Genomic DNA, 24,653 nt, shown 5'->3' on the forward strand with positions numbered 1-24,653 from the left:
GTGCTCAGACCCTTCAGCACCTGGCCAGCAGCCCACACCACTTCTGCCCCCTGCCCCAGCAGCCTGGCCCCATGCCCCTCGCATGGACCCAGAGGCCAAAGTGCAGCTCTGGAAGGCCACTCGGGTACAGACCCTGCTATGGGCTGTGAGCCTCTGAGAGGGCCACGAGCTGGTCTGCTCCTGTCCACCTCTCACCTTCAGCTCAGGGAAAAGACCCTAAGGTCGCAGGGTGCCACTCCAGCCGTGCGTGCAGCACGTAGACGCCTCGGCTTGTCCCACAGGGCACACACGACCAGCATCGCCCCACAACACCCTCCCGAACCCCATCCCACGACTTCCTCACAGCTCCCAACTCACAGCCTGGCCTTGCTCCTGAGACAAGCTGCATCCGCCGCCTTCCTGAAGACTTTGAGGGACGCAGCTCGCCAAAACATGAGCACGGTCCCCCCAGTCTCCCCGGTCCCTCCTGAAGCCACAGCCAGACAGGTCTCAGGAGGGGGCCTCAGCCCTGATGCTGTGCCCTTTGGACTTGGTACCATCCATCCATTCGGGCATTGTTGCCTCCCTAGGCAACCCTGGCTTCTCTCCACACCTGGTCTCAACCCTGGGCATGCTAGACACCCCGCCCACCGCAGATAAGGGGTGACCACCCCTTCGCTCCAAATACTGCATGTGCCCAAGACCTTTCCAAATCCCTTAAAATCGCAGGGAACTGGAATTGAAGGAGATGAACATCACCTGGTTCAAGCCCCAACTTCCAGCCGAGGGGAGAGCAGGAACAGGGACCAAGGGGGCCTTCCCAGCCCGCACCAGGGCGGCCCGGCGAAACAGAGGCCGCGGCACAGCATAGCGGTGTCCCAGAAGGGAGGTGGCGCAGGGAGAGGCACCCTCCCGCACCCTGGAAGACCTGCTGTCCTTCCCATCGGCGCTCCAGCGGGGGACGCAGGGAGCCCGATCAAGCAACTCACGTACAAACGGGAGCAGCACAGTCTGCCGCACCACGTTCTTCCCGAGACACAGAAAGATCAGTGACACACTCCGGGCTGTTTAAGGACGACGCGGCCCTCACGGGAGCCGGGGCAGAATCCCGACACCCGGACGAGAATCCTCGAAACGACTCGTTGGCCACGGGGGCTCTGAGGATGCACACGGCACAGTGCTGACCGTATGTAACAGGCGGAACGACAAACTGAAATCTGGGACTGAGGAAGCGCTTCTAGAGAAAAGCCTTTAAACAAACCACAGATGGTAAGACCAAAATGAAGGTGTCTTTGTTCTCATCAGCAGACAGAACACATTTTTCAGGCCGGATCAGTTACTTAAAACCTGGATACACGCAGACCACCTCGGGCAGCAGCTAAGGAGGCAACAGTTTGCATATGGAAGACGCCCCTCCACAGCCCCGGCCAACCCCGGGCCTCCCGCTGGGCCAGCCAAGTCATCCAGAGACTTTCCCACAAAGCGGAACCATTTGTTGTCAGCCTTGTGAGTAAACGACCCAAAGTCGAAACACGAGGTGCTACTTTCCATTTACTAAATTGCCAAGAACCATTTTAAATGATGAGACCAGATGTCTGGCAACTTTCATGGCAACATTATTCACAACAGCTAAAGGTGGAAACCACCCCGACGCCCACCACGGGTGAATGGGCAAATAAAACCGGAATATTATGTGACCATAAAAGGGACGGAGGCGCTGACACACACTGAAACAAGGAAGAACCTGGAGAACAGGGTAAAAGGGGAAACAAGGGGGCGTGCCCCAGGCCACGTCAGCTGGGGCAGGATGCCAGGGGGCTGCACTGCAGAGGAGGGAGGCCGGCCGCAGGGGAGGCACCTCCCGCACGCTGTGAAGAGCTGCAGTCCTCACGGGGCAGCAAGGAAGCCAGACTCAAAACGGCCACATAGCATAGGATTTCATTGATGGGGAATGTCCAGATCGGGCAAATCCACGGAGACAGAAAGTAGACTGGTGGTCCCAGGGGCTGGGGTGAGGGAGTGATGGCTAATGGGCCTGGGGTTTATTTCAGGGGTGAAGAGAATGTTCTGGAGTAAATAGCAGTGATGGGTGCATAGCCTTGTGAATATATCAAAGAACACTGACCTGTGCACCCTGAAAGAGTAAATGAACTTTATGGGATGTGAATAACATCACCATAAAGCTGTTATAAAAGATGCCGGAAGCTGTGGGGAAAGAGGCCCACACCCCTCTGGCCTCACGAGCTCTGTCTGCTAGGCCTCAGAACACTCACTCTTGCCCAGGAAAGTGCTCGCAAAATTTGGCCCAAAGAAAATCCCTGCAGCTGTAGCATTTCTGAAACTTAACAAATTGGACTGAGCCCAGGGCTGGGACACCCTGAGATGCACCTGCAGTCGCTTGATGTGTGCCTTTCTGGGGAAAAGGGCCACCATTTTCTTCAGCTTCCAAGGGCGTCTGGAAGCTGAAACAGGTGGAGAGATGGCTGTGCCCCTTCCTTCCATCTCTCCTACACCTGCCACGGAGCGGGGGGAGCACGCCTGAGTCATCAGGGACCCGTGCCAAGGAGAGAGGCAGGAAAGGGGAGGCAGGACACGGAACGAGAAAGAGCGGCGGGCCTCCCAGGTCACAGGGCGCTGGGAAGACAGAATTCAGGCAAAACTCAGCATACCTTTCCTAAAACTTGAGGCCACATTACCCCAAAGTTCACCCCCATGCCAGAGGAAGCTGGAAGGGGCAGAGACTTGTATCCGCACCACATTAAAAAACTCTCAAATCTCAGTGCTAAGAAAACAAATAACCCAATTGTTTTAAATGGGCAGAAGATTTGAATAGACACTTCACCAAACAAGATACATGGGTGGCGGATACACACACGAAGATAACGCCCAACATCATGGGATGTTAGGAAAATACAAACTAAAGCCACAATGCGATCCCACTACACACCTCAGAACGGTGTCGACTGAAATCAACATGGCCCTGCGTTCAAGAAAATGTTTATTCAGCAGCATCTTCCTGAGGACCATGGCCCAGCAGCATGTTCTGATAACTGCTCCACAGCCCCTTTCTTGGGAACATCTTAAACACCTTTTTTACAATGGGGTGGGTGCAGGGAAGAGGTTCTGTCAATACTTCAGGGCAGGGTCATAAAAGAACAGGCGATGAATACTCCCATAGCATCCCCCTGCTAGAGGAAGCGACAATTAGGACTAATCTTTCTCCTAAAGGATCCTACCAAGGACACAAAGACCAGAAGGGTTCATCTTCTGAGTTTTCAGGGCTGGTTTTTTGGTCACAGGTGAGGGGTGAGGGGCTGTGAGTCAGTGACGCAGGTACGAATGGCTGCAGGGCAATGTGCAGCTTGCACAGCCCTCTGCCTATGGGACCGCCACAGGGAACCATTAATTTTCAGTTTATTTCACAATGGGTAAAATTAAAAAGAATGCGTGTACAGAGTGTTGGCAAGGCTGTGGAGGAACTGGGTCTCGCCTACGCTGCTGAGACGGACGATGGAGCGACCACTGCAGGAACGGTTTAGCAGCTTCTTAGACAGCTGAGCCCTCCCCTCGCCATTCCACCCAGCACGGCCCCAGCACTTACCCACATGGACCAACAAAAGTGTATGTCCCCCAAGGACTTGCAGACGAGGGTTCACAGGGTGTTCCCTGCAAACATCCCAAAACTGGAAACTCAAATGTTCATCCACAGGTAGATGGACAGACAAGCCGGTCCATCTGTACATGCAGTCCTATTCAGCAATGCAAAGGAACAGCCAACCCGTACACACCCCAGCACGATGAATCTCGAACGATTACGCCGAGTGAATGCAGCCACACGTACAAAAAAAAAAAAATGCACACACCAGGTGCTTCCCTTTCCAAAAGATCCTAGCAAATGCTAACTGACCCATAGCAACAGAATGCAATTGGTGGCTGCCTGGGGGTGGCACGCAACACGGCAGGTCTGCCCATGCCTAACTGTCAGGTGTGTCCTTTCTCCTTTCTTTAAACTCTTATTTTCCAATATAACTCTAAATGCTCAACTGTTTTTTTTGCACCCATTCTTGAATTCTTTCTGGCAGCGAGACCAAGAACCGGTTGATCTCCAGGGACAGCATGACAGAGGCAGGACCAACTAACTAAAGCATTGGCGATTAACAACCCCCAGCCCTCCCTCGATCCCAGCCCCATTTGGGGATGGGGCTGAAAGTTCCGGCCCTCTAACCGCACCTCGATCCTTCTGACAGTGAGCCCCCGTTCTGGGCCTATCCACAAGCCCCCAGCCACCATCCATCATCATACAGAAGTCTTCATCACTCAGGAGGGTCCATGGGCTTTAAGGAGGGGCCCTGTCAGAACAAAAGACACTCCTATCTGTAAGATAAATTCTAGCCAAAATAAGCAGGCGATGAGAGGCAACAAAGGGCCAGGCAGTTTATTTGAGTGCAATTCCCGGGTGATATTCCCCCCTCTGTCTATCACAGGCGGGGGAAGTCACACTCAGCAGGGCAGGCAGCGGGGGAGGCAGAGCTTAGATTCACAGCGGTGCGAGGATTGGCTCGCCTAAGGCACATTTTTCAGGTTGGGAGGGGGCAGCAGCCGGGGACTTTGGCACGTCATCCGTGTCCGACGCGCTCCCCCCTCTCCCCAGTGCCTTCAACCTTACACTATCCACCTTATCACTCAGGAGCTCTGTGCCAGGACCCAAGGACAAAGACCAAATATGTATTTGTTTTTATGACACACTAGGTATATACCCAAGAGAAATAAAACACAAATCCACACAGAAATGTTCATAGCAACATGCGTAAGAGCCAAAAGGTGGAAACATGGAAACATCCATCAACTACTAAATGCATAACAAAATGTGGCCTGTGGAACAGTACATAGCAGAGTAAAATGCGGTCTGTGGAACAGGGCACAATGGAGCATTACGAAGGAGGCCTGACACGTGCTACAGTGCAGATGAACCCTGAAAACACCACACTGAAGAGGCCAGTCATAAAGACCACATCACGATTGCATTATAGGAAATGTCCAGAACAGGGAAATCCAGGGAGAGAAAATAGATTAACAGTTAGTTGGGGGGGAGGGGCTGGGGGGGGCAGTAGGGAGAGCTAAAGGGTTTGGTGGCTTCTTTTGGGGGTCATGAAAATATTCTAAAACTGACAGTGGTGTTAAAAAAAGAAACAAGCCCAGATGCAGCCATTTGCCCCCCACAAACCAAGAATTAATTACAGTTTCAACCTATTCCAGGAATGTGACATTTTAACAGTCAACCAGGAATTTCCTGGTCAGCAACACTGAGATTATGTCACAGGTTCCCTCCATCCCCCAAAGATGAGGTCATCTGCATAACAAGACCCTCTGCTCTTCCCCCTCAGGGAGGGTGACCTTACCTGAAACAATCCTTTTGCTAATAACTTGTTGACCAACCCTCCTTCCCTTAAAGACCCTCCATTTTATACAATTCTTTGGAGCATCTCTCTACGGGCTAGAAGGGATGCTGCCCAATTCATGAATCATCTAATAAAGCCAATCAGATCTTCTAATAATTGGCTGTGACATGGGGCCGGGACCTGGGCCAGGCAGCATGGTTAACTTTCCTTCCTGTGATGAAAAATGCTGACATATAAACAGCATAGGAAGAACAGGAAGGATTCCACCTTAAAGCTAAGAATCCATTTTAAAAAACAGGAAGTTAGGAAGTAAGATTCCTAACATATTCTTTAACAAACTGACAATAACTCAACCCACCCGGTGGGCAGGGCAGGTGGTCTTGATTGATATCTTCCTAGAGGGCAGCTTCTATCCTGGAGAGGAACTGACCGATTTCTTCTGTTAATTTTGCAGAATTATCTGGAAGACTGACAACAGAAGAGAAGAGACTTAATGTCTCTCACTGGAGATAAGCATCTTGAGACCACTTTACAAGTCCATACACCCTGGCCCTTTTGAAAAATGCTTAAAACAGGGAATCCCCAACCTTTTGGTGTGCCTTCTCTCTGAGGACACCCACACTTTTTCTCTTGAAGTGCGTACCTTTAAATAAAGCTTTCTCACAGCTCAACTTACTGTATTTTGTCTTCTTGCTATTTCATTCTATTTCCGTCTCCATTTTACCCCTGATAAGTAGGGAGGGGCAGCTTAGAGCTCAGATTTGGGCCTCCAAGTTGCCGTTGCCTGGGTGGCCCAGACGGAAGTGCAGCGACAGGAGCCTGCTTAAAAATCTACCTTCTTTGGGACTTTCTCAGAATATAATCTAACTCCATCCTGTGCTCTGCGGCTCCCCAGATCGTGGGTTGGTAGGGGATGGTCCCCACACATTGCAGATCCAAGCAGACGTGGGATGTCGAGTGACCCTGGCTTCAGGAGCTGGTGAGGGAGACTTCCCTATACCAAGAAAATGTGTGCCAAACTTTCCCTGTGCACCTCTACATTTTCCTGCTCTCAGCTGCCTGCAAGGCCACTGCCATTCATTCCTACTGTGAGTAAAATTGTAATATTTCCAGAATATCTTGCCTGGCTTTAGTGCATCTGCATGTCAACAGGTGTTCCTCAGGGGTGGAGAAAGGTAGTCCATCTCCATATCAATGGGTAATTACCCAGGCCCCTAGGGCTTATCTGAACCTGAGAGGTTAGGAGAAGGTCTTGCTTGCTTCTGCCCGAGCAGGAAAGAGAAATGGCCCCAGACTACAGTTTGTAAACAATAAATGGGTTTTAAACTTTTATTTCTCCCTTTGATTGATTTTGGTTTTAGAGGTATTTTGCCCGGGGATTTCCTCTCCCTGGGGTTACACTACTCTTCCTCTAATGAATTCCTCCCTTACCTATGCTCTTCTGACCAGCTCAAAAATTCTTTCTTATTCAGAGTCAAGAACTCTCCCATGCCCAGGTTGTGGTTTCACCTGGTGCCCAGGGAGAGACCTCCCAGACACAGCTGCCCAGCAACTGTTGGATTTAGTTTTTTAACAACTGGTGGCAGCAGTGGGAATCCAAAGAGAACCTCCTGCGCATTCATGGATGAGAAACACAGGTGGGGCACCCTATGCACCCACTTGAGCTCACAGTTTTTCTGATAATTTCCAAGGGCCATTGGTGAGTTCCTATCAATTGAATTCTGCTGTGTTTGCCTGGAGTCCTTTATCTCATTGGCTTTACTTTACAGGGTAGGCCAACTTGAGCTGGGAGACTGTACTGCCAGGAGCCCACCTGAGCTGGCAGAAGGATCTGCCTGGGAGCCAAGCCCCTAGCCTTTGGGTCCACAACTCCCTAGTGGGGGAAACCCCACACCTTAGCTCTGTCTGTGGATTCCACGTTGAGAACTGCTGACCATTTCGTAGGCAATTCCCCATTTCTTTGGAATCCTTCCTCAACTTTCACAGCGGGAACCGCTGCCAGCAGGAGGAGTTCTTCCTTTATTTGGAGTCTATCCGCAGTCCCTATTCCTGGGGGTTTGCTAGTCCAATCCTTTCCCCAGTCCGAGGTTCCACAGGAATGAGTGGTGGTGCATGCTAGGCAGGAAAATAGGTATGAATGGGGTGGAAAGAAAATAAGGTCAATAAAGTCCACTAGAAAAGACTCAGTTAGCAAGTTAAAACTAGAAAGCCAGAAAACACTCAGAGTTAATCAGTTAATCAGTTAACGCTCAAAAGGTCAAGAGCAACTTGGCCTTGAATATTTGAATATTCACCAGAAAGGAAAAGTATCTGAGCACAGCCTGCATCTTCATTGTGTCAATTAGATCACAATTAGATACGCCAGTTTAAGATTTACTCAAGCCTGCTAAAAGGCCCGCCTATAAACAGCATAATAAAGACAGGAAGATTCCATCTTAAAGCTAAAATTGCATTTTAAAAAACTTAAGAAGTAAGGTTCTTAACATACTCTTGAGCAAACAGACAATAACTCAGCCCACCTTGGAGGAAGGGCAGGAAGTCTTGACTGATATTCTCCCAGACCAGGAGGCTGCTACCCTGGGAGGGAACCAGAGCACTAAATTTCTTGTGTTAAGCTAATTTTACAGAATTATCTGGAGGACTGAGACCACTTAACAAGTCCACACCCCTAGCCCTTTGTCACGTTCCTGAAAAATCCTTTAAAGGGCAAACCCCCAACCTTTCAAGGCGCTCCTATCTCTGGGGTTTGTTAAGTACATGACTTTAACTTTTTCCCAACCTTTTAACCTTAAACTCTCTCTCTCCAACCTTTCAGGGGGCCTCTCCTCCCTGAGGTCACCTGTACTTTTTCTCTCTTTAAGTAATTTTAAATAAAACTTTTACTCTGCTTCGTCACTGTGTCTCTGCCCTTCAGTTCTTTGTTGCGGCGGGGACAAGAACCGAGGGAAATACACACACTCCCCCAACAGAGCGCACAGGGCCTTCGCGGGGCCAGGATGCAGTAGCATCACTTGGTTGCTGCTGGTATGTTAAGGTGCACAGGTTTGTGTCTCTTGTTTTGTGTAAAGCTATCTTCGAAGCCAGAAAGAAACTTTAGCCCTTAGGTTCTGTCCCCACATTCGCTGATTCCACAGCAGGACTGCTGGTAGCAGGGGCAGCTCTTCCTGTGCTTGGGCTAAGTCCCCAGACCCCATTCCTTGGGGTCTGCAGGTTCAGTCCCTTCCCACTCTTCAGATTGTTGGCATGACTCCAAGTAACCAAAAGGCCTAATTAAGAAAAGGGATCCTTTAAATCCGAGGACATGAGCATGTGACCCTCTGGCACAACTGCTTATTTTTATGTCTAAGAACTGTGGTCCAAGAAGCTGCAGATACCATATAAAATGGCAAAATCTTACTAAAGTCAGCCTAGAAATACAAGGGCCACTACAGGGAACGTTCCAACTAAATCAGGTAACTTACGAAGTGCACTCAAAAGCAAGCGTTCCCAAATTAAACTAACAGAATGGGATACCTAGTTTAATTGGCATGCAAGAAGCCTCCAAAAGGTTTCAAAATTTCAGAAGAGTACCATTTGAAAGATTCATTGCATACGACTAATGAAAAATTACACAGATAATAGTCACCTAAAACAAAAGACTGTAAGACTAACTCCTACTGCTCCCCTCTTTCCTCCCTTAAGTGCTCATTGTAGTAATCCAGTCTGAATTGTTTTTTCACTCTAAAAAGAACATATGACTGCTAATAAAAGTCCAGCAAGTTAATAAAAGGCCTTGCAGACACTCCATGGGGCCCCTCCTGGAGTTGATGAACTGGAGGGATTTTTCTGGTAAACTGCTACATTATTCCCTTAAACAGCCTAGAGGAAACTCTCATAGATACTGCAACTCCGGGGAGAGGAAATCCCGGGACAAATAACTCTAAAAATGAAATTAGTCAAAAGCAGAAATAAAGTTTAAAACCCATTTATTGCTTACAACCTGCAGTCCAGGGCCGTTTCTCTTCCCTGCTACGGCAGAAGCGAGCCAGCACTCCCCCTAACCTCTCAGGTTCAGATAAGCCCCCAGTTGCCCAGGTAATTACCCACTGATACGGAGATGGAGATGGAGATGGAGATGGACTACTTCACCCCGCCCCTAATGAACGCCTGTTGATATGCAGATACACTAAAGCCAGGTGAGATATTCTGGAAATATTACAATTTTACCCACAGATACCAAAGCTCGTAGAGGGGATCTTGGAAAAACTGGCAGAAGCCAGCAAAGGGTGAAAATTTTTACCAGAATCAGCCCTCCTGAATCTGTGTGCAGTACCCAGTTGAGAGAGGAAAACAAAATTTTACATTGTCCCTTCCTTTCTAATTTTAGACCCACTGGTTATTGATCCTCTCTCTCCCAGGAACACCTGTCACCTTCTTGCTTGCTCATTTTACTTCCTAAGAACTTGGCTTGTTTGGGACACGCAGGGTGTCCATTATCTGGCTATCTTTGGGAGTGACTCCAGATCTTGTGAAGACATCCCTTCGGCTGTCTTTGAGCATGCCTCATGGGTCCATAAGGTTGCTTAATGCTGCCACAATTATTTACTGTTTGTCTCAACTGACAAGATGTTTGAAAGGATTAATATTTATGATTAAAATTATGGCCAAATTGGAAGCTGATATTCAGAGCTTGATAGGAAATTTTTTTAGGCCTTCGCCCCTAAGCTAACTGTACCCAGAGGAAAATAAAAACATTCCAACATAGGTGTATAGGTGTGTCAGTCCTTGATGTCATTTAGGGGTAACCAAGTTATTATATAAGGAATTAAAAACATTTGTCCTTATTTTGAAAATCTAGTCTTTACAGGACCAGAAGAAGGGTGGGGGGTGGCTCCAGAAACACTTCAAAGTCCACCAATGCTTTTCACCAATCCCAAAACCTCCCCTACTTATCTCTAAAGCCTCAGTAGGTATTATAAAAATTCTGGCCTGAAAGGAACAAAAGTCCTAAGAGGAACCTGTATATTTTTCTGGGCCTTTGAAATGTAAATTTTCTAGACCATCTCTTTGATATGCAAACTTCAGGGAGGTAATTCTTATTTAAAACAAAACAAAAGACAGGGAAAGGTCAGTTCAAACTCGAATTTGTCTTGGACAAACAGAGCTTCAGTCTTCTCCACAATTATAAAAAGGCTTTAGTTATCTACACAGGTAACCTTAACTTATCCCACTTACCAGAAAAACAAATGTGGACCCAACTTGTTTCATAACTAGTGAGTTTTGCATTATACTAAATTCATAGCAGTAATTCAAAGCTGTAAGCTATAAGGTCTCTGAATCTGTGTTTGTGTGCACATATATATATATATGTTGCAAATGTCTGGTATTTTCCACCTCTGGATGGTATTTTTAAAATTAATTTGTAAAAGAGATCTATTCAGTTGGTTTGAAGACAAGCATTTGTATGGATTAGCTTTCTAAAACTCCCAGAAAGACAGAAACTAACCCAAATGTTTTTCAAGTTCATGTGAGCTGGATAATCTGGTAAATTAAAGTTCATTTGGTGATTTAATTAAAATAGGCATGTCTTCAGAGTCGACAATGAATGTAATGAAGATAAGTAAGTGTATTCTGCCCGAGTTTAACATAGGTTTATCCATTTTTGGCTTCCTATTGTGAGAAACATGCTCACTGGTCCAAACTCAATAAGTGGACATGGAAACAAAGAAAACAGGGAAGTGAAGCTTTAATGGCGGTCTCACAAAACCGGGTGTCTGGTGAGCAGGCCCACTCAGGACAGCTAAAACAAGAAATTTATTCCTTAGCCCACGAGTCCCTCCCCTGGTTCCTCATTGGCTGAGTACTACAAGGTTCATGTTCTTTCCCCAATAGCACCTAAGCAAATTATGCCCATATTAGGATTTCTTTACATTTGTCTTAATTCTATTGGCTGATTCAAAACTTTCTCTGCATTTCTCTGGTGACGCATAGCCCGCTCTTTCTCAGCCTCCCTCCCTTTCTCAGCCAGAGTGACTCCCTCATACATGCTGACATGTGGGCTTTGTCAATACCCTTTGTTTAAACATTAATTCCTCTGGGAATAAATCACATTTAGTTTTAGGCCATTCCTAACACTACTATGGAGAAACTAAAGATATCTCAGTCTATTTATAAACATATTTTGTGCCATGTTGAGAAACTTACTGAGGAGGCATATGCTTCTAGAAATTATAAAGAGTATTAAAGATATTATTCTTTTCACATATTATGATCCCATTTATATGAAAACGTCCAGTTAGGTAAATAGAGCCAGAAAGATTAGTGGTTGCCAGGGGGAAGAAGGAAGTGGGAATGGCTGATAACGGGTAGGAGAGTTCTTATAAAAAGTATTTCTAAGTCTGCCAAGCCAAAGCTGGAACAGTTCACAACAATTCATTTCTTAGTATTCACTGGAAATGTAGTTCCAAAGGGCTAAGAATTCAAATTAATATATGTAATTAAAGTTACTAGAAATAATAAGGTCAACATCTCTGTACAAGGGTAGTAAAATGCATGTTTTTGGTAAAAGAAGGTATGAGGAATGGAGATTTCTTTTTTTTATTTTTACTAAAAAAAAAAAAGAAAGTTATGCATTTGTGAAGAAGGAATCTTAGGAAAGGAATTTTATGCATAGTCAGGATTGACTAAGATTGGGGTGAATAAATTGTAATATCAAAAGTAAACTGGTGAGGAACAGAGGATTCAACTCAGCGACGTGAGAGGTGAGACAGAGAACTCCTCCGAAAACTACATATAATACGAAAATATAGTTGATACAAATAATCCTAAAAGAGCAACATGAAAGAAGGCTGCACCAGACTGCACACACCTGGAGAACAGAGCAGAACTCACGAAACAAGGCACCAGGGCCGCTCCCCTGCAAGCCCCGACCTCACTCCAGAGGGTGAGCAGTTCCAGAGCCTAGAGCTTCTGGGCACTAGAGGGCACCACATAGGACCAAGAAATGTCAAAGGAACCTAATTCAGACCAAAATCTCACAAATCCCAGAAAAAGGGCCAATGAAACTGAACTCACCAATCTTCCTGAAAGGGAGTTCAAAATAAAAAGCATAGACATGCTCATGGAGGTAAAGAAAAATATTCAAGAACTCAGGGACAAATTTAGGATTGAGATTCAATCATTAAGAAATTCCATATCTGAAATGAAACATACAATGGAGGGATTTAAAAGCAGATTAGATGTAGTAGAAGAGATGGTAAATGGAGTAGAAATTAGACAACAGGAGTACAAAGAAGCTGGAGCACAGAGAGAAAAAAGGATCTCTAAGAATGAAAGAATATTGAGAGAACTGCGTGACCAATGCAAACCGAACAATATTTGCATTATAGGGGTACCTGAAGAAAAAGAGAGAAAAAGGGATAGAAACTGTCATTAAGGAGGTAATTGCTGAAAACTTCCCCAATCTGGGGAAGGAGACACTCTCTCAGGCCGTGGAGGTGCACAGATATCCCAACACAAGGGACCCAAGGAAGACAACACCAAGATATATAATTAAAATGGCAAAGATCAAGGATAAAGACAAACTTTTAAAATCAGTTAGAGAGAGAAAAAAGAACACATACAAAGGAAAATCCATCAGACTTCTCAACAGAAACCTTACAGGCCAGAGGGAGTGGCAATGATATATTTAATGCCATGAAGCAGAAGGGCCTTGAACCAGGAATACTCTACCCGGCAAGATTATCACTTAAATTTGAAGGAGGGATTAAACAATTTTCAGATAAGGAAAAGCTGAGAGAATTTACCTCCCACAAACCACCTCTAAAGGGAATTGTGAAGGGACTGCTATAGATGGAAGTATTCCTAAGGCTAAATAGCTGTCACCAGGGGAAATAAAACGACAGCAAAGTAGAACAATTAATTACTAAGCAGATGTAAAATCAAATCAACTACCCCCAAAGTCAATCAATGGACAAAGAGTACAGAATATGATATCTAATATATAAAGAATGGAGGAGGAAGAAAAAGGAGGGAAAAAAAAAAAGAACCTTTAGGTTGTGTTTGTAATAGCATACTAAGTGAGTTAAATTAGACTGTTAGATAGTAAGGGAATTACCCTTGAACTTTTGGTAACCACGAATCTAAAGCCTGCAATGGCAATAAGTACACACCTATCGATAATAACCCTAAATGTAAATGGACTGAATGCACCAACCAAAAGACATAGAGTCACTAAATGGATTAAAAAAATGATTTTTCTTATCTGTGGAGCATAAGAACAAAGCATACTGAAGGAACAAAATAGCAGCAGACTCACAGAACCCAAGAATGGACCAAAAGTTAGCAAAGGGAAAGGGACTGGGGAGGATGGGTGGGAAGAGAAGAAGGGGAATAAAGGGCATTATGATTAGCACACATAATGTACGGGGGCCACGAGGAAGGCAGTACAACACAGAGAAGACAAGTAGTGACTCTATCGCATCTCACTACGCTGATGGACAGTGACTGTAATGGGATATGGGGTAGGCACTTGATAATGGGAGGGGGAGTCTAGTAAACACAATGTTGCTCATGTAATTGTATATTAATGATACCCCAAAAAAAGAAAAAGTAAACTGGTACAAAATTAGAATTTGGCTTTCTGTCAACAGGACAAAGTTTTTGTTTGCTTGACTTTTGGTCTACTTTTGATAACAGATTGGGAAAGTTTCTTTACCTTTTAATTGGTCTGCATAAAGAAGATTTTGTTTTACCAAAATAATTTCCTGTGTTTGCTGTCTTTATCAGGTTTTTGATGACTTAAAAAAACTGAATCTTAATATTAAAAGAGCTAAGTTTTGCTAACAGATTTTTTTTTTCTTATTCCATTACTTACTTTTTCTTTCTAAAAAAGTCTTGCTTCTTAAATGTTCTTGGACTATTAATTCATATTCCCTTATCACTACTTTATGGCAACATCAGATTTCATTCCCTATAAGCTCCAATGATTTTAGGGATGACTTCTAAGAAGTTTTTTTTTTTAATTAAGGTATCAATATACACTCTTATGAAGGTTTCACAAGAAAAATAATGTGGTTATTATATTCACCCTTATTATTGAGCCCCCCTCATAACCCATTGCAGTCACTGTCCATCAGTGTACTAAGATGCCACAGAGTCCCTATGTCTTCTCTGAACTACACTGCCTTCCCAGTGACCCCACACACACCATGTGCACCAATCATGATACCCCATAATCCCCTTCTCCCTCCCTCCCTCCCCACCCAGCCTCCCCCACCCCTCCCCTTTGGTAACCACTAGTCCCTTCTTGGAGTCTGTGAGTCTGCTGTTATTTTGTACCTTCAATTTTGCTTCATTGTTATACTCCACAAATGAGGGAAATCATTTGGTATTTGTGTTTCTCTGCCTGACTTATTTCACTGAGCATAATACCCTCTAGCTCCATCCATGTTGTTGGAAATGGGAGGATTTGTTTCTTTCTTATGGCTGAATAGTATTCCATTGTGTATATGTACCACCTCTTCTTTATCCATTCATCTACTGATGGACACTTAGGTTGCTTCCATATCTTGGCTATTGTAAATAGTGCTGCAATAAACATAGGGGTGCATATGTCTTTTTGAATCTGAGAAGTTGTTTTCTTTGGGTAAATTCCTAGGAGTGGAATTCCTGGGTCAAATGGTATTTCTATTTTGATTTTTTTGAGGAGTCTCCATATTGCTTTCCACAATGGTTGAACTAGCTTACATTCCCACCAGCAGTGTAGGAGGGTTCCCCTTTCTCTACATCCTTGCCAGCATTTGTTGTTCCTAGTCTTTTCAGTGTTGGCCATCCTAACTGGTGTGAGGTGGTATCTCATTGTGGCTTTAATTTGCATTTCCTTGATAATTAGCAATATGGAGCATCTTTTCATGTGCCTGTTGGCCATCTGAATTTCTTCTTTGGAGAAGTGTCTGGTCATACCCTCCACCCATTTTTTTTCTGTATCATTAATATACAATTACATGAGCGACATTGTGGTTACAGATTCCCCCCATTATCAAGTCCCCACCACATACCCCATTACAGTAACTGTCCATCAGCATAGTAAGATGCTATAGAATCACTACTTCTCTTCTCTGTGCTATACTGCCTTCCCTGTGCCCCACCTACATTATGTGTGCTCATCGTAATGCCCCAAATGCCCCTTATCCCTCCCTTCCCCCCACCACAGTCTCTTTTGGCAACTGTTAGTCCATTCTTGGGTTCAGTGAGTGTGCTCCTGTTTTGTTCCTTAATATTTTTGCTTTTTTCTTATGTTCCACAGATGAATGGAATCATTTGGTTTCTGTCTTTCTCCACCTGGCTTATTTCACTGAGCATAATACCCTCTAGCTCCACCCATGTTGTTGCAAATGGTAGGGTTTGTTTTCTTCTTATGGCTGAATAATATTCAATTGTGTATATGTACCACCTCTTCTTTATGCATTCATCTACTGATGGACACTTAGGTTGCTTCCATTTCTTGGCTATTGTAAATAGTGCTGTGATAAACATAGGGGTACATATGTCTTTTTCAAACTGGGATCTTGCATTCTTAGGGTAAATTCCTAGGAGTGGAATTCCTGGGTCAAATGGTATTTCTATTTTTAGTTTTTTGAGGAATCTCCATATTGCTTTCCACAATGGTTGAACTAGATTACATTCCCACCAGCAGTGTAGGAGGGTTCACCTTTCTCCACATCCTCGCCAGCATTTGTTGTTACTAGTCTTTTTCGATGTTGGCCTTCCTAACTGGTGTGAGGTGACATCTCATTGTGGCTTTAATTTGCATTTCTCTGATAATTAGTGATGTGGAGCATCTTTTCATGTGCCTGTTGGCCATCTGAATTTCTTCTTTGGAGAAGTGTGTGTTCATACCCTCTGTCCATTTTTTAATAGGGTTATTTGCTTTTTGGGTGTTGAGGCATGTGAGTTCTTTATATATTTTGGATGTTAACCCCTTGTCAGCTAAGTCATTTACAAATATATTCTCCCATACTGTAGGATGCCTTTTTGTTCTGCTGATGGTGTCCTTTGCTATACAGAAGATTTTTAGCATGATGTAGTCCCACTTGTTCATTTTTTATTCTGTATCCCTTGCCTGAGGAGATGCGCTCAGGAAAAAGTTGCTCATGTTTATATTCAAGAGATTTTTGCCTATGTTTTCTTCTAAGAGTTTTATGGTTTCATGACTTACATTCAGGTCTTTGATCCATTTTGAGTTTACTTTTGTGTATGGGGTTAGACAATGATCCAGTTTCATTCTCTTGCATGTAGCTGTCCAGTTTTGCCAACACCAGTTGTTGAAGAGGCTGTCATTTCCCCATTGTATGTCCATGGCTCCTTTATTTTATATTAATTGACCATATATGCATGAGTTTCTATCTGGGCTCTCTAGTCTGTTCCATTGGTCTATGGTTCTGTTCTTGTGCCAGTAGCAAACTGTCTTGATTACTGTGGCTTTGTAGTAGAGCTTGAAGTAGGGGAGCATAATCCCCCCAGCTTTATTCTTCCTTCTCAGGAATGCTTTGGCTATTTGGGGTCTTCTGTGGGTCCATATGAATTTTAGAACTATTTGTTCCAGTTCATTGAAGAATGCTGTTGGTATTTTGATAGGGATTGTACTGAATCTGTAGATAGCTTTAGGCAGGGTGGTGGACATTTTGACAATATTAATTCATCCTTCCCATGAGCACAGGATGTGTTTCCATTTATTGGTATCTTCTTTAATTTCTCTCATGAGTGTCTTGTAGTTTTCAGAGTATAGGTCTTTCACTTCCTTGGTTAGGTTTATTCCTAGGTATTTTAACAGATAATTATTTTTTATAATGATCTTTGATTCTATTTAGGCAAGTGTCTTAAAACCTTTTTTTGACTTTTTGATTATTTTTTACAAACTTAACAAAATGAATTCTAGAGGAAGTCTTTTTGACTTGGAAGAAACAAACATTCCACAGAATATGTTAAATTTTGGCTTCTTTAACATGTTACATTACATGAGAAACATTGTCAAACAAGAAGTAATACTAAGCCTTCTTCATGTTGTATTTGTATATGTAGTAAGTATCCTAGAAATTATATGAAATTCCTAGAAATCTGGTATGTCCTGGTGGAATGTTATCACCTGAAATTTCCATCCCCTGAAAGCCAAGTATCACGGAACCCTCGGCTGACTTTCATGCAGGCAGCAACAGGATCTATAGAGATCGTGGCACATGTACATGAAGTCCATCCTGCTTCTGCAAAAATTGGTCCCTCATTGCCCAGCTTTCGCCATCCTGATGTTCCTGTAACATGGCAAACAGTCTGCTCCTGAATCAGAGAAATTAAGATGGGTAAACAATGACTGTAAACTACACCAACAGTTGGAGCTACAGGGAAGCACAAGACAGCCATTTGGTTCTTCCCAGCTCACTGGCAAACCCCATTTTCCAATTTTTTCCATTCCTTCACCCACCACTGTGGATTTAAGATGACTCAAATTATGAATAGCCATCGATGGGTAGACTTTTACAAAACTGCAAAAATAACATCCCACCTGTTAGTCCCACAATCCTGGAAAAACTACTTCTGTACCAGTGGCTTCAGGTCAACTCTCTCTGGATCCTTTGAACACCTGCTGCTAGACTTCATTCAACTGCCACTTAGAATGGGGTTATCAATATGTTGTTGTTATTGTATGTTTGTTTCCTGGGTGGGTTGAAGTCTTCATTGTTGTAAAGCTGATGCCCTCAACATGGCAAAGAAACTGTTAGAGATTGTGTTTCTCACTTGGCATTTGCCTTCCACAGTCTCCATGACGGAGGTGCCCACTTCACTGCGTTCGGCTTACTAACCTGAACAAAAGCCTTGCTCACTTGGAGTTACCACTGTCCCTATCACTCTCGATCTTGACCTTGATTCAGGAAGGTCAAGAGAACTAACAGGATCTAAAATTTAAATTTCTAAACTTGCTGAAACTACTGGACTTTCTTGGCCTCAGGTATCACCTTTGGTCTTGCCAATTATCTGAAGTACCCACTCTGAGAAACGAACTCACTCCACATCTCCACACAAGATAGTCACCAGCAGACCGATGCTCTGGGAGGAGAGGGTCCCCCATCCGCCAAGTTCACCATGAACTCAGTGAGACTGAATAAAGACAAGAGCAAGTTGGGGGGGTTAAAAGGGGCTCATTCTCACCCAGCTTTATGCTCAAGGCAGTAGGCCGAGTGCGAGAGTCCCGTGCACCCAGCTGTGTACGAGCAGCAGAGACAGCCCAGTTCCTCGTGGAGACCCCCTGCTCCCCAGCATCGGTCTCCAACCTCTCTCAGCACCAGGGCTCCATGGCCTCCCCCAGCCAGCCTCGGTTTTCTCCTGGCTCTTCCGGTACGCTTACCTTCTCCTCTCTCTACTGTTCTCATGCTCCACTTCCCAACCCCCAGCACAGGGAAGAACTCTGCAGGCGGGTCTTTATGGTGACTGGCTGACACCCAAGCACTTAGGTGCCAGGAACTGAGGAGAGGAGAGAATAGGTGTTTCCTCTCCATCCCTCCCCTGGGCCACACCCTCCGCATGACTAACCATCCGTTCCTTCCATCCCAGGTAAACATCCTGCTGCCCATAAATATGCAAAGCAGGCTCCTCATGTACACAATGGTCGATATTAAGGCCAGGTGAGTACCCTGGTCAGAAACTTCCATTTTATTTTCAACAATCTTTGCTGTTCCCTATTGTCTCGTGCTAGTCAGCAAGTGTCTAATGTCTTATGCTCAAGCCTATCATCAAAACAGATTAAAGTCTTCCCAGATCCCAGTTCAAAGGATGGTCATAGTCTAGAACCCAGTCACTGTATTCTGGGAACCCCATCAGAGGAAGACAGACAAGCCTTGGAAGGCGCCTTCCCAAGGGCTCCTGATATTGACACTGCTGCAAAACAGAACAGTGAGCCTGGTGGCAACTCACAGCTAAAGAAGGCGTGCAGGTGCTGGAGGCCTCCAAGTCAAAACAGCTAGGAAGAGACGTATCCGCCATCGAGGCAGACTGCTTCTGCCCAAGACAATGGATCAAGACTTCCTATTTTAACTAATCACAAAACCCTTTCTCCTTCTTTTTCCTTCCTTTATTCTGGGGGGTTGGCCTCAAAAGACAATGACCTCATCCGTATCTCCCAGGCCACTGCTAAGGGGGGTAACTTTTGGAATTCAGGGTTATCTTTAACTTTTAACTGTGCCCCTAACTTTTCCCAAACAAAATAAGACATCTCTTTGCTTCACTCCCCTTAATTTACATCACTGAGTTAGAAAGGACCTACGAGGAGTCTTTCAGGATTCAGGACTCACTCCTTGGGCAGGTCCCTACGTCCCTGCTTAGGGACAAATACAGATGAGGTATGATCAGGAACTCCTTAATGTTTGAAGGTACTGCAGAAGCTGTCCAGCAAAGATCCTTAGACTCTCTGGCCAAAGTTCTGGATAACAGGAGAGCCCTGGATTATCTCTTAGTTGAGCAGGAAGAGTCCGTATTGTGGCCGCCACCACCTGCTGCCCCTGGATCAGCACTTCTGGGGAGGCTGAAACTCAGTTACACAGGACACTGTGCAAGCCATTTGGCTCAGGGTAACTCCTTACCTTGACTAGTTTGGGTCTTGGGGACTATGGCTCCAAAGTACACTCAACATTGGGAATTATCCTGCTTGTCATCTCCCTGGCAAACTGTACCCTCTCAAAAGCTTTACATGCATGGACACGACTGCGAACTACCAAGCAGATAATCTCCCTGAGACAGAATACTGGAAGAGAAGCAAAGAGAATCACTGATAGAAAGACGGTGGGCCTGGAGTCAGGATCTGGGTGTATCTCCAGGATTAAAACATGACCAAAACTTGAGAATGTCACACAGAGGGCCAGTAAAAGGCTGTGAGACCTACAGAGCAGCAGCTGAGAGCGGCACTAAGGCTGTAAATTTTGATCCACCTCTTGGTTGAGTCTGACCAAAACAAGGGAATTGTTAAAAAAAGAAACAAGTCCAAATGCAGCCATTTGTCCCCCAAAACCAATAATTAATTACCAGTAAATAAATAAGTTTCAACATATTCCAGGAATGTGACCTTTTAACAGTCAACCAGGAAATTCCTGGTCAGTACCACTAAGATCGTGTCACACAGATCCAGCCCCCCAAAAAAGATGAGGTCATCTGCATGACCCCCTGCTCTTCCTCCGGAGGGAGGGTGACCTTGCCTGAAACAATCTTTTCTTCGCTAAAATATTCTTGATCCACCCTCCTTCCTATAAAAACCTTCCACTTTGCACAGTTCCTTGGGGCATCTCTCTGCTTGCTAGATGGGATGCTGCCCCCCGCATGAAGGGTTTAATGAAGCCAATGAGATCCTCTAATTTACTTGGTTGAGTTTTGTGTTTTAATAGTGGTGATGATGCCACAACTGTGAATAAAACACTCAAAAAGTCATGGTAGTGGCTGAGGACTAGCCAGTCAGGCGAGGACAGATCCCCAGGCCCTCCATAAGCCTGCTGGTCCAAAACCAAAACTCAATCCCTGCCCTCACGTCCCAAGCAGCTGGATGGCATGGTGCACGGCGCAGGCTCATGGCCATTGGCATGGAAGGTGCTTTCTCCACACCTGCCTCAAGCCCTCACAGGCAGCAGCATCCCAGAGCCTGAGGCTGCCAATCCTGGTGGAGGGCAGAGACAGGAGACAAGCATCATGATAGTTTTCCAAACAAGCTGAGCTATAAACAGTATAGTAAGAACAGGAGGGACTCCATCTTAAGGCTATAAGATTCTATTTTAAAAGCCAGAAAGTTAGGAGGTAAGATTCCTAACATATTCTTTGGTAAATAGACAAAAACTCAACCCACCTTAAAGCAAGGCAAACAGGCTTAACTGATACATATTCCCAGAGGGAAGCCACCCACTCTCCTGGGGAGGAACTGGATCAATAAATTTCTTGTGTTAAGTTTATTTTGCAGAACTAGCTGGAAGACTAATAACAGAGGAGAGGAGACATGGTGTCTCTCTCAGAGAAAAGCATCTTGAGGCCACTTGACAAGTCTACACCCCCTGGCCCTTGGTCACATTCCTGAAAAATGCTTAAAAGAGGGAACCCCCAGCCTTTCAGGGTGACTGCTCTTTGAGGAGGTCCGCACTTTCCTTTAAGCGCATAACTTTAAGTAAAGCTTTCTCACTGCTCAACCTAACCGTGTTTTGTCTCTCTGCGCTTTTCCAGAGGTATCTTTGTTGTTTCTTTGCCATTTCATTCTATTTCTGAGTCTTCACTCTGTCTCCGCTTTACTCCTGATAAGTAGGGAGGGGCTGCTGAGAGTTCAGATTTGCACCTCCAAGTTCGCATTGCCTGGGTGACCCAGACAGAACTACAGCTGCAGGAGCCTGCCTGAAAATCTCCCTTCTTCGGGAAGTTCTCAGAACACAAACTCACTCCATCCCGTGCTCTGCGGCTCCCCAAATCCTGGGGTGGTGGGGGCTAGCCCCAACGCTGTGCAGATCCAAGCAGACACGAGAGGCCAGGAGACCCTGGCTTCAGGAGCTGGCCAGGGAGACTTGCCTATGCTGAGAAGCTCAGCAGGCCCCCACTCCCTCCCTCTGCACTTCCCTGCCCTCAGCTGCCGGCAAGGCCGCCATTCATTTCTACTCTCACTCTAATGAATTCCTTCCTTACCTACGCTCTTCCCCCCTGAGGATTCTCTCTCATTCAGACTCAAGAACCCTCCACCATCCAGGCTGAGGTTTCACCTGGGCACAGAGAGAGATACCCACCCCAGACGGAGCTGCCCAGCAACACTGGAAGCCTGCCTCCTCCAGCAAAGCCAGGTGGGGTTCAACTGGTCCCTGGCAGAAAAGCACGTCCAGTCTCCTGCTGATGAGCACGTGAGTGAGCACACCGATCCGATGAAACATGCAGTTCACCCAACACCCACCACTTACTGTCAGCCACTAACAACTTCCAGTAAACCCTGAGTCACACTGCCCAGGGCCCAGCTGGCCTCACACGCTGGACAGCAGGGATGGAGCCAGCATCACTGCAGGCACAGAAGTGCTCCTGTCATCCTACCTTGCAATGGCACAGGGTTGACCCCGCAGATCAGACCCGGTTCCAATGTCCTGGATGGCAGCCCAGCGGCTCTGCCTGGGCCCCATGGAGCTCCTGAGCCCCAGACACTGGCAGGCAGATGCCTGCCTGCCAAGCCCGTGGAGGTGAAGAGCCCAAGCAAGCAGCTTCATCCCATGGCGAGTGGGCCAGACTGTGCACCCTGGTCCCAGCCTGTGGCTAACAGTTCCAACTCCCTGCTCCCCAGCAGGCCTGGCCCTCCCAGAGCTCCCCCTCCAGGAATGCAGGTCCCCCTCTCCGGGCCCTCCTCCTGGGGCGGCCTCTCCTCCCCAACAGCGGCAGTGAGGCTGGCCAGTCTGCCTCCGCTATGCTCACAGGATGTTCCTCTGCAAGCCAGTGATGCAAGGAATTGGTGACTCGGCCTGAAGTCACAGAGCCTGGCTCTCTCCTAAGCAAATGAGAGAGGAGAGCAGGCACAGGGCCAGCGCCAGTCTATGGGAAAGGAGGAGATGGGTGGGGCTGTGAGCAACACCAGTCAAGATGCCTCTAACACCAGCGGGCCTGACCAAGCCTCCGAGCCGCTCCAGCTGGGCTGGCCAGGAGGGCTGGGAGGCTGCCAACAAGCGCACAGGTCTCAAGGACAAAGGAGGCAAGAAGACAGGCCCACACTGGAAGGCTGCCACCCCTACTTCAGAGGGCACTCAGCACCGTGGAGAGCTGAGAAGATGCAGGTTCATGCCCACCCTACCCCCTGACAAGATTCAGAGGCTGTAGGTCTGGAGTGGGGGCTCAGGAGCCTGCTTTTCTTTTTATTCTTTTTTGTGGAAAACATCAAACGTTTACAAGAATAGAGAGAAGAAGGAAACAAATGAATCCCCAAGTCCCCACCAAACAGCTCAAAACGATCAACTCTGGCTCCCCTCGGCTCCCCCCACCCCACGCCAGATGAGTCTGAAACACATCTTGGACTACACAGCTTGGCACCTGTCGCTATCCCAGCATTCCCTCTAAACGACGGATCCCCCCACTTAGAAACAGAACCACAGAACATTATCCCACCTAAATAAAACACAGATTCCTTACTATCATTAAATATCAAGTCAGTGTCTTCCATTAAGTCCTAATGCTTTGAAACCTGCATTTGCGACCAGTACTCATAACCACCGGAAGTCGGGAAGAACCATGTTCATGCGCTGTGACGACACAGCCTGTGCAGCCTCTGGAGTGCACGGGGAAGAGGGCCACAGCACAGCACACCCCCGAGGGGCGCTCCTAGCACTGGGTGTGCACAGCCCCGGCTCCAGGGCATTCTGGAAGAGGAGGAACTGTAGTGCCAGAAAGCACACCATGTGCCAGGGGCCAGGGCTGGCAGGGAACCTCTGGGGTGATGCAAACACTCAGTGTCACAATCGTATGACTGTGACACCAGTGCACACCTTCTCAACACTCAGCGTGCTGTACATTTAAATAGGTGCATGCTGCTGCATGTATGTTACACCCAATAAGTTTTTTTAAAAAACGTAACTATCATACAATTATCTCAACCTTAAAAAAAATTCCTTAGTGCATTAACTCTATCAAAGAACTAGTCACATTTCCCAAAGCATCTCATGAACATTTTTAAATTGACACTTTTTTTTGTTGATTTTGCACTGAAGTGCAATTTGCATGCAGAACATCTGCATTTATAAAACCTTCCTCAGTTTTTCAGATGTAGATAATCCTTGGGTGGAGTGAACATATAATTAATCCCTCCACAAGGTACCTCTGAGAGTGAAAGAAAGTGACCTAGAGGCACACAGTGTGACCACCCCACATCGTGGGGCCCACAAAGGCCAACCCCGCAGGAGTCAGCAACCTCAGGCCAGACCGCATGTGGGAGCTAGGCATCTGTGCAGCCAGGTGGGGCGCAGTGCCAGGCTGCCTGGCCCACTGACGGGCGAGCACAGCCACCCCAGCCATGGGCTCCTTGGGCTGCAAGGACGCACTTTCACCCAGGGCCACTGCATTCCAGCGGGAGGGCAGCCAGCACTGTGCATCATTTTATGGAATGTAACTGGGGGTGAAATTGTAACATTTCCAGACTATTTCGCCTGACTTTAGTGCATTTGCATATCCTCAGGGGTGGAGAGAAGTTCATCTCCATATCAGTGGGTAATTACCTGGGCAAGGAGGGCTGATCTGTACCGGAGAGGTGAGGGGAGGGCTGGT

General features: G+C 46.2%; 1 protein-coding gene across 8 annotated transcripts in view; it reads right to left on the reverse strand.

The window, feature by feature from the left end:
• ACOT7 (acyl-CoA thioesterase 7) overlaps positions 1-24,653 on the reverse strand; it is a 103,837-nt gene that overhangs the window by 75,302 nt on the left and 3,882 nt on the right. For 2 of the 8 annotated variants that reach the window (XR_008996857.1, XM_057499660.1), the window contains exon 1: positions 22,446-22,811. The exons of 1 other annotated variant lie outside the window; for it this stretch is intronic. Coding sequence is in view for 5 of the 7 variants with exons in the window: in XM_057499660.1 (XP_057355643.1) it covers positions 22,446-22,615 (170 nt within the window). In the remaining 2 variants the exon portion in view is untranslated. Of the gene's footprint in view, positions 1-22,445; positions 22,818-24,653 lie in introns of those variants that run through there. 5 more of the 8 variants (XR_008996858.1, XM_057499659.1, XM_057499661.1 and 2 more) reach the window with 5 other exon arrangements.

This window comes from Manis pentadactyla, chromosome 4 (genome assembly GCF_030020395.1).
Source record: "Manis pentadactyla isolate mManPen7 chromosome 4, mManPen7.hap1, whole genome shotgun sequence".
Classification (NCBI taxonomy): Eukaryota; Metazoa; Chordata; class Mammalia; order Pholidota; family Manidae; genus Manis; species Manis pentadactyla.